We start from the raw sequence: 10,000 nt of genomic DNA on the forward strand, positions 1-10,000 counted from the left end.
ATATATATATATGAGTGGATGGGTGGTGAGATAAACACAGGGAATCACCTATCCACTCATCTGTCTTACGTATTTATATATATATATATATATATATATATATATATATATATATATATATATATATATATATATATATATATGTGTGTGTGTGTGTGTGTGTGTGTGTGTTCAGTGACCAAAATTGTAGTTCCACAATTCGAATCTCGAATCATATAGTTGGTTCAAATTTTGTTTCTGATTATTTATTTGATGCGATATTTATTTTCCTAAGTCATCGTTTTGTGAATCGGGAACGAGTTCAAAACAAGGGTTTATAGATAACCATTTATAAGTAACAATCCCATTTGAAGAAAAAGAAATTGAGATATCGAGCTCGTGTTGCCAGATATTGAATTATTTATTTACTTATTTATTCATTTTTTTAATTATCTTTACTTATTTAATTATTTATCTAGTCACTATTCTATTTATTGATTTGTTCATCTATTCATTTATTGATTTATCTATTTATTAATTTATGTATTTTACTTATTTATTTATATACTTATTCATTAACTTATTCATTAACTTATATATCTCCTATCTATTAATTTTATTACGTTGGCTTACGGAAATGCCAGTTTCTCATTCGTCCTTGGAATGCGCTCAAAGAAAGAAAGAAAAAAAAAATACTTACACTTTCCATCGAGTCTTGCAGCCCAGGACTGCATGAATACAATTTCCTTCCTCTTGTTATCACGACAGAAGTCATAAAGTGTGTCACTGCATTGAAGGTGAACAGAAGAAAAAAAGAATTGTTGTCAAGTCGCTGATAAGCACGTGTCCCCTGGCGGAATCTAATCGGCTTCGCTGACGTACCTCGGCTTGGCTCAAGTACATGGAGCACCTGCAACATAAGGAACGCTTGATCGGTCGTTGTTATGGCTGGCGTGGTGAAAGTTAATTTATCTTAAATCTTTATTCTAGAATCTAAGCTAAATTCTACGCATACGCAAGCAAATGCATTTGTGTGCATGTAAGTGTGCATGTATGATGTGTGTGTGCATATATGTATACGCGTATATATTCATTTATGTCTGTGTGCATGCTTGTATGTACTTATGCACGTATTGTACTTAGGTATATATGGATGTATGTATATACTTATTCATGTATGTACATATTCACGAATGTGTGTATTCATGCATGTATGTATAGATTCTTCACGTATGCATTGCTTGCTTGCTTAGGGCGGCCCGTCAGTGATCAACGACGTCAGTGCCCCGGTGAAGTGAGACGGTATAATTAAGGTTGGGTGGTGTTGGGGTGTATGCACATATATATAAATGCATACATGCATGGATACGTGTATTATTTATGTGTGTGATACCCCTAAAGCTGAGAGTTACGTAGCATTTGTTAATGATAATTCCCTAATCCCATCCGTAACTCCAACTCTTTGGCACGAAATGATACCTAAGGATAGAAGCACTGGAGCTATAGAAAATATACATCTAGATTTACATGCAGGAATCTATGCATATATGCATGTAAGTACATATGCACGTACGTACCATATGAATGTGTATGCAAGCTAAGTATACATGTATTTATATATACATTCATTTATTTGCAAATACGCGCATACAGTCTGTTCATGTGTACCTGTATGAGTATATTTACTTAGGAACACATATATCCATGTGTACGAGTATGTATATACTGAGATACAGAACATACGAAACAATAAGAAATACGTATATTTTCAGCTATGAGAAGGGATATGAACATATGCATATCGAGATGTAGACCGTACGAAATAATAAGGAATTCATATATTTTCGGTTTGAGAGGGGAAGGGCAACTGTTGAGGTGTCTTGGCTCTCGACGACACGACTTTTTTCCGACTCAGGAACTCAAACCAGAGATTCTTGTTAAGGACCTATGAGAGGGAGATCTAGGCAGTGCTTTGTTCCGGAGCCCAAGAACTAAGAATGGTTCCACAGGAACTAAACAACATCCATTCTCCCTCGAGAACAAGCACTTTCTACTACCTCCCACCCCGACATACACTTACATTCACATGCACAAATATTACTATAATCATCATACAATACTTGCTTCTTTTCTATTAATGTTGAGACATTAGGGCAATTATGAGAAAGGTGGAAGAGGGAAACACGAGTCTTGATCCGATTATTGAGTTTATTCCTGACCGGTTTCGCTTTACAGAAGAAGCTAGTGTAAAGCGAAACCGGTCAGGAATAAACTCAATAGTCGTATCAAGACCCATGTTTCCCCCTTCCACCTTTCTCATAATTTTCTATTAATACTTATCATTGATTAATGTAGATTTACTGAACATCAAATCCTCAATTTTGAGAAGAAATCTTTGCCTTCCTCGGGGCCCCAAAGGGGTTTTGTACAGCCTTGTAAAAAAATTCTTTTAGGTCTTGCTCTGCCAAAAATTTCATTCAGTTCGGTCATACACGTCTTTGATAGAAATCAGGCTGAGTTCATACGGTTTTGTTTAGACGGAGGAAATGGTGGAAGAGGCGATGTTGAATCAAAACGGGATCTGGGTAGGCTACATTTGGGACCTTGTTTGAACAATGAACATTGAAAAATAGCTTAAGACCTTTGACCACAACTGTACACTAGAGAATATACAAGCTTGGAGCTCTCATCCGGGAGGGTAGTAGACGTCGATCACGAGACAAGCACGTGGTCCAAGATTATGGTGAGTCACGTGTAGTTCAGTACGCCACCTCACGTTTCATCATCTTTGTGTGTGTGGTGCATTGGGCTTACAAAGACCAAGGTTCAGTCACCACCGGGTATCAGTGATGGCCACTTGCCCGTTCTGTTGGCTCATCAAATACCTGAACTCAGCTTCGTCAGAATTACTCATTTTGTATTTTCTTTCCGGTTAACGCCCGACGATTTTATCCAGTTTCGGACAGGACATCATTTTGAAGAGTTTGGGGGTCATCTTGATTAATTTCGTTATAATGACATACTTTGTAACTTTTATTTTGGTTAACTCTGGGTGAGTTTAATTCGCGTAGAGAAAGACCTCATGTATTGGTGAGACTGGAAGAGACCATAAGGCCTACACTAGGCAGTTCCATATCCATAATCACCTATCAATCCCATCCATAAAATTACATTTTCTTTAAACAACCGATAGTTTTGGCGCTCACTCCATGGTTACTAAGTCCTTAACCACTCTATTGGTCAATCAATTCTTGTCTATTTCCTTCTTAAATCTATATTTCTCCAATTCAAACCCATTAATCCACTGGAAGAAGTATTTCCAGGGTAAATCCCGGGAAGAATGCGCTTTTCTGTCCTCTAGACCAGTGTTTCTTAACTTACGGTTCAATGACTCCTTGTGAGCTACAGCGGTTCACAAATAGAACCACAAATCGGAAACTAGCGGTTCACAAATAGAACCACAAATCGGAAAGTAGCGGTTCACAAATAGAACCAGAAATCGAAAAATAATAATACTTGGTGGATAAACTAGGGTTCTGTTTACTAGTGATGGGAATTCTGCGAGGCTATGGAACAGTAATACATAAGAACGGGGTACATAAGAGGTTGAGAGCCTCTGCTCTAGACCACGGTGACATTTTTCATAGGTCATTGTCATGGCAACGCCAGTCGCTTTCATTCAACTTTAAGAAGTTCTCGGGGTAGGAAGTCCTTAGCCATGATTAGGTTATCTGAATGCAGATTTTGTTACCGTCTTATCTAATATGTGGTCGTTGTACGGTTATCATGATCGTCACCATTAATATCGTTGTAAATGATAAATATATTCATGAAATAGTGTCAATGGTTAACTATGTGAATAGGACAGACTGGTGTTAATTATGGAGTTCTAATGCTTATATGCGAGGGAAATGTAACTGTTTTATATATTTGTTTTTATGGAAGTAAAAATGTAGATGGTTCTCATGTGTGTATACAAATTTCAAAACAATGTTGTGCATTTTCTGTTAATGTCAAAGTGGGGTAGACAAACCCGTAGACTATTTCTAAAAATTCATTTACCCTAATCATACTCCGTCGCTTTGTCTGTTCTGAGCAAATCTGCCTGCGAGTTTCATCGTTTGTACTGTATGCCTTTAGCTCGTATATGTATTTCTAGTTTTCAGACTGGGACATTTACAACCGTAGATTTCTTTTATGAAAGATTTCATATACGTGTTTTCGTCTGTGTTGTCATTGTATTCTCTAAGTTGAAATATTTATGGTGTTTAAAATAAATTTGGGGTAGATAAACCCGTAGAGTTTTATTTTACTTGTCTTGGTCTGTTTTGTGCAAGATTTACTCAGATTTGTTTGATCTTTTCAAATTCAATATTTTTTTTTTCCTAGGATATAAGTGGCTTAATTTTTACTTATATTTAATCTTTCTAGTCATTTGTCCAATGTGCATCATTAATTTGATCCAGATATTTTCATCGTAATTTTTTCATCTTTTGTTCTTGCTAATAGTAAAATCATCTACTCATGCTTATTCTTTGATTTTTCTAGAATTTCATATTTCATTTTTTTTTTTTAGAGTTTCATATTCCATTTTTTTTTTAGAATGTCATATTTCATCAGGTAGGAACATTGGTAGGGATAATTTGAAAGACATAGGATAAAATTCATGGATTGTTTTATTTTATATAAATTTGTAATTGTGGTGATGATGGTGGAAATGGAGAAAAAAAGTGGATAAATGAAATGAAAATATCACAGAAGTATCACTCCGCAGCGCGGCTATCACAGTTTGAGCCCAAAGGGGGGTCATGGGCGGGGCGTATCACAGTCTTCAGGTACTTGACGCCTTCCTATTCGTGGTTGCTGCTCCGACGTCATCTTTAAACGTAGCGATGATTGGCTAGTAGGGCCGGAGCGGCTGGCGATGGATGGTGATTGGTTGTGAAGGAGAAACCCTCCACGTTGATTGGTTTACCATGGTCGCCAGACGGGCTGAGGAGGAGCGGCGATGGTCAGAAGCCCCTGAGGGCGGGGCGAGGTGCTAGCTGGAGTCTTGCCGCTGACTGTGGACGCGATGCCGCTAACGCTGCTGCTGCTGCTGCTGCTGCTGCTGCTTCTCACTGCCGGGGCGGAGGACACAGAGGAGGTAGACGGGGTCGGGGATACTTCGGAAGCTGAAGAATAGCCGCTGGAGGCCGAGGACAAGGCTGGGGAAGGTTCTGCCTGGGGAACGATGATGCTCAGGGGCGCACGCTTCTCGTAGTTGGTCAGGCTGAGTCCGAGATGAGTCATGAGTTTAGTTCCTAGTGTCACATCCACACTGGGGATTGTCGCCAAGCAACGGGACACCTCGGAAGCACAACGGCTGTAGCCTTCGCGGAACTTGTCGTTGCTGGAAGGTAGAGGTCGGATGGCCAGCTGATTGCGACGCTGAAGCTTCTTCAGGTGTTGGACGGTCAACTCGAGGACGTCGGCCTTCTCGAGCTTGGTGATGGACTCACCCTCGGACTGAAGGGCACAAACCATCAAGTCCTTGAGTTCGTCTAGGCATCGGTTGATGCGGGCTCGCCTCTTCCTCTCCAACATGGGCTTCATGACCTTACGGTACTGGTAGGTGCGGGACACGGGATCTAGTTGGCAAGCCATCTTGGGTATTATCAGAACGAAGTCACAACTGGGCGCAAGACAACAAAGTCTTCACTATATGGCAAAGCCAAGCTAAGCCAAACACGAGCAGGCAAGTATAGCTGTGTACAACTTAAGAGTTGGAACGAGTATGCTGGCTCGGCGCTCGGGCGACTGCCTTATATCCCCGGCCACCGGGGGTGGGAGGAGCCTACGAGCGTGAGAACGGGGCGGCGAGGTGCGTTCCCACACACCGACCACCTGCCCGCTGAGCCTCCTCCTCCCCAGCTGCACCCACCACCACCACCGCAGATCCCGCGGTTGCCGCACGTCGCTAGCCGCGGACGAGGCAGCCCCCCTCAAGCCCTCGTTTGCACTACTCAAAGACGTGACTCCTCGTTCTCGGCAGATGACATTTCGAGCAATCTAAAGGTACTGCGAGACCTTAACGCAAATGCACTTCGAAAATTTTAAATACATTTCCCCTCCCCCAAAAATAAAATTCGTCTCTTAACGTCACCGACTTGTGAGTTGTCACAAGAAAATGTAGATTAAGAAGTATTCATTAACGAAATGTGCATGTATGTGCCTTCAGTATTCTAGATAAGAACGCACATACTTGTATCCTTTACGTGTTCAAAAATCGAAAGACTGCGTAGGCTACAACAAAAAAGAAAGAAAAAAAAAGTTGGACGGGAATTGGTACAACAGCATCTGTTTGTCCCGTGCTGACCGTGGGGGGGGGGGAGGAGTAGGAGGAGGAGGAGGAGAGGGGGGGATAGGAGGAGGACGGGAGGGAGGGGAGGAGGGGATTGGGGGGGAGGGCGAGATGCACTGGAATGTCTCAAGACAGGAGCAGATGTTTTCCCACACTCGAGCGGGAACGTACGTACGAACGCACACACACGTGGTCGCGCACACGCACGCACACACGCACATAGCCTCATACATACACACACACACACGTACACAGACATGAAGCGAAGCACACTCCAGAACGTGCTCCACGCTGAAGAGTGTCGGAGGAGGAGGAGGAGGGGGAGGGGGAGGAGGGAGTCTATACTACATTGAAATGTCCGTAAGGCAATTCGTTTGATTGGGATAAACACTTAGGCACAAGATGCCCTTCTATTTATCGGTTATCGGTTCCTCTGTGGACGAGGCCTTGGTGTACGGTGACCGGCGTTCGGTTAATCGAGGTGGAAGGATGCATATGGAGCCTCGACTAAATTTCCACAAGTGATATTGTTCTTGGCACGAGGTAAGCGTTCAGTGCGGGACGCTGCTGCTGCTGCTGCTGTTGGATGAAGAAGAGGAGGAGGAGGAGAACGAAGAAGAGGAGGAGGAGGAGGAGGGCGAAGAAGAGGAATAGGGCGAAGAAGAGGAGGGCGAAGGAGAGGAGGAGGAGAAGGGCGAAGAGGAGGAGGACGAAGAAGAGGAGGAGGAGGAGGACGAAGAAGAGGAGAAGGAGGACGAAGAAGAGGAGAAGGAGGACGAAGAAGAGGAGGAGGAGGAGGAGGAGGAAGAAGGAGAGTGAACAGGAGCACCATAAAGAGAAGAAGATAAATAGGAGAATAAGAAGAAAAGGAAGATGTGGGAATAGAAGAGGAATAGAAGAATGAGAAGAAGAGGAAGATGAGAAAGAAGAGGGAGCAGAAGAAGAGGAGGGGGACGAAGAAGAGGAGAATGAAAAGGAGCAACTTAAAGAGAAGAAGAGAAATAGAATAAGAAGAGGAGATGAGGGAGAAGAAGAGGAGTAGGAGAATGAGAAGAAAAAAGAAATAAGAAAAAAGAGGAGGAGGAGATAAAGGAAGAAGATTAGAAGACTAGAAAGAGGTTGTATTAGATGGCAGCATAGGAAAATACGAGCGGGAATTAAAAAAATATAAAGACAAAAAATAAAAAATTCAAATCATGGAACCTTGTCATTTACGGGTATATTAAAGTTAACTCTAGCAATACGGTGATGACACTATCTAGATACTTTATTCTGGCTAAAAGCGGACGAATTAATTCAAATAAAGATTCGAGCCCCCGAAAAAAAAAAATCGAAAAATCGAGACCCCTTTTGGTCTCAGAGGTCGTGTCCCAGCTGAATCAAATCGTCTGTCATAAGCCCGGACAATACTTGAAACTACACCACGGCGTTTAAGAGAAGGACGGCGGTTGAGGGTGGGGGTGGGTTAGAGGTACCCAAAGCGCTACACTAGCGTGTCTAAACACCCGTCTGACTCATCTCTTCTTGAAAGCTCGGTCCCCGAGGTGTGCAGTTGAATGAAGACTTTGTCGCAATAAGAAAGACTTCGAACTAAAAAAAAAAAAAACCGGTGTGTTCTTTATGTGAAACTCCTGGGTGACTTCTCAGTCTCCAGGGAATTTTATTCAACCCAGGAGTCGATGACTCACAGATGAGACAAAGTGACGTGTCATTTGCCACAGAATACTCACTCGCCTGGCCAACGCAGCAGTGCCTGGGGTGAATGGAGAATAGCCAGACAGTATCGCTTCAGTCTCGTGCTCTAGTTATAAAATCTATTCTAGTTTGGGATAAGTTCTTGCGGCAGATAAAGCCTATAGATTTATGGGGTTAGGATCATATTGATTAACGACTTTTATTTCTAAGATTTTTTCCTAACACAAAGTGAGGCAGTATTTCTAGATCAAAGGGGTTTGTGGTGTGTGTGTGTGTGTGTGTGTGTGTGTGTGTGTGTGTGTGTGTGTGTGTGTGTGTGTGTGTGTGTGTGTGTGTGTGTGTGTGTGTGTGTGTGTGTGTGTTTATATGTGTGCGTGTCTGTGTGTGTAGGAATAAATGGATAGAGATAGAGAATAATATAATGAGAGAGAGGGAGAGAGAGATAGTGAGAGGGAGAGAGAGATAGTGAGAGGGGGAGAGACAGAGTAGTGAAAGAGAGCGAGAGAGAGAGAGGGAGAAAGATAGTGAGAGAGAGAGAGGGAGAAAGATAGTGAGAGAGAGAGAGAGAGAGAGAGAGAGAGAGAGAGAGAGAGAGAGAGAGAGAGAGAGAGAGAGAGAGAGAGAGAGAGAGAGAGAGAGAGAGAGAGAGAGAGAGAGAGAGAGAGAGAGGGAGAGAGAGAGAGGGAGAGAGACAGACAGACAGACAGACAGACAGAGAGAGGGTATAAACTTAGAACAAACAAGAACGGCACATCACGTCTGTAACTCCAGCCTAGGGATACGGTTAAGTCAAGGTCCTCAATTCTTAGAACTTTCTTCCCTTCCTGGTGGAACTTTATCTCTAATGTTGGCTGTCGTCAAGCTATTCCATTCAGCTGTACGAGGCTCCTTCACTAGTCAAAGTATTAAGTGACTAGCCAGGTTTAGAAGTGATAATGATATAGTTACAGTACAATCCTATGCTTGTGAAGTTGTGAATTTGATCAGTTCAACAAAGGCTCTTAAGTGTTTAGTATAGTCACAGATACAACCACTAAGTGTTTAGTATTGTCACAGATACAACCACTAAAGATCATACCAGACAAAAATAAAGTGTTGTAAATAGCCATGGTGGAAACGGTAATTGGAAATCTGTCTGAGGTTACCAACAAAGCTACTTTAGTAGAAAACGGTAACTCGGAAAACGGGAAACTTCGGCACACTAGGCTAGCATGAGTAGAAACGACTTCTAGAATATCTCAACAATGTCTCTAACATTCGTATTCTAGTTTAACTTCTCTTAGTTAGTCATTTAGCTTTTCACTATATGACGCAAAAATAATTTGACATTTAGACATTTGAAAAAGAAAAAGAATCGTAACCGAAGTCGTTTCTACTCAAACGAAGTACCAAAAGCAACTAGCATGCTAGCGAGAAAAGCCAAGTGTGCCACCACATTCACCCTTTCACGACAGTAGTCTAACCCCATATAAGGAAATTACCCTCTCCCCGTTTTCTGTCCATTGCAAGTTTCAACCATCTCTACCTACTCAACCATCTCACTTGATGACGCAATACTAACCATCCTCAGTCTAACAATTCCCACTACTAGTGACCACGTCATCAACCATCACTGAATACGTTTACGGTCAAACTATTCACTAAACCATTCATCTACCATTCATTAACCACGTCACGCATTGTCCATTTTATCTACTAGTAGATAGTGTCCAAATATGGCTTTCAATTTTCTACGATTTTTATGTTTTGTCTAATACATTCTATATTGTCATCAACTACTGATGACGCGTTGCATCAGAGAACAAAAATGATTAGATGAATAAATGAATAAACAAATGAATGAATATGAAAATGAAAATGAGTAGAGACAGAAAATTAATCTAAGACTTTGTAAGATAAAATTCACAACAAATAAAGACAAAAACAAGCAAATGAAAATAGATGACCAAATGAGCAAATAACAAAATGAATAAGTAAATAAAT

At 41.6% G+C, this 10,000-nt stretch overlaps 1 protein-coding gene and 1 long non-coding RNA gene across 2 annotated transcripts in view; both read right to left on the reverse strand.

Moving 5' to 3' along the window:
* Positions 1 to 10,000, reverse strand: part of LOC143033005 (uncharacterized) — a 103,423-nt gene that overhangs the window by 32,019 nt on the left and 61,404 nt on the right. The window contains exon 2 of the long non-coding RNA XR_012967152.1: positions 680 to 889. This is a non-coding gene — a long non-coding RNA (uncharacterized LOC143033005). The remainder of the gene's footprint in view (positions 1 to 679; positions 890 to 10,000) is intronic.
* On the reverse strand, positions 4,638 to 5,768 carry LOC143033327 (enhancer of split m7 protein-like). Its single transcript, XM_076198635.1, has one exon. The coding sequence runs from the start codon at positions 5,623 to 5,625 to the stop codon at positions 4,951 to 4,953; it is 675 nt and encodes a 224-aa protein (XP_076054750.1). The 5' UTR covers positions 5,626 to 5,768; the 3' UTR covers positions 4,638 to 4,950.

The sequence above is a fragment of the Oratosquilla oratoria genome, chromosome 15 (assembly GCF_046742065.1).
Source record: "Oratosquilla oratoria isolate Oo_2021 chromosome 15, ASM4674206v1, whole genome shotgun sequence".
Taxonomy (NCBI): domain Eukaryota; kingdom Metazoa; phylum Arthropoda; class Malacostraca; order Stomatopoda; family Squillidae; genus Oratosquilla; species Oratosquilla oratoria.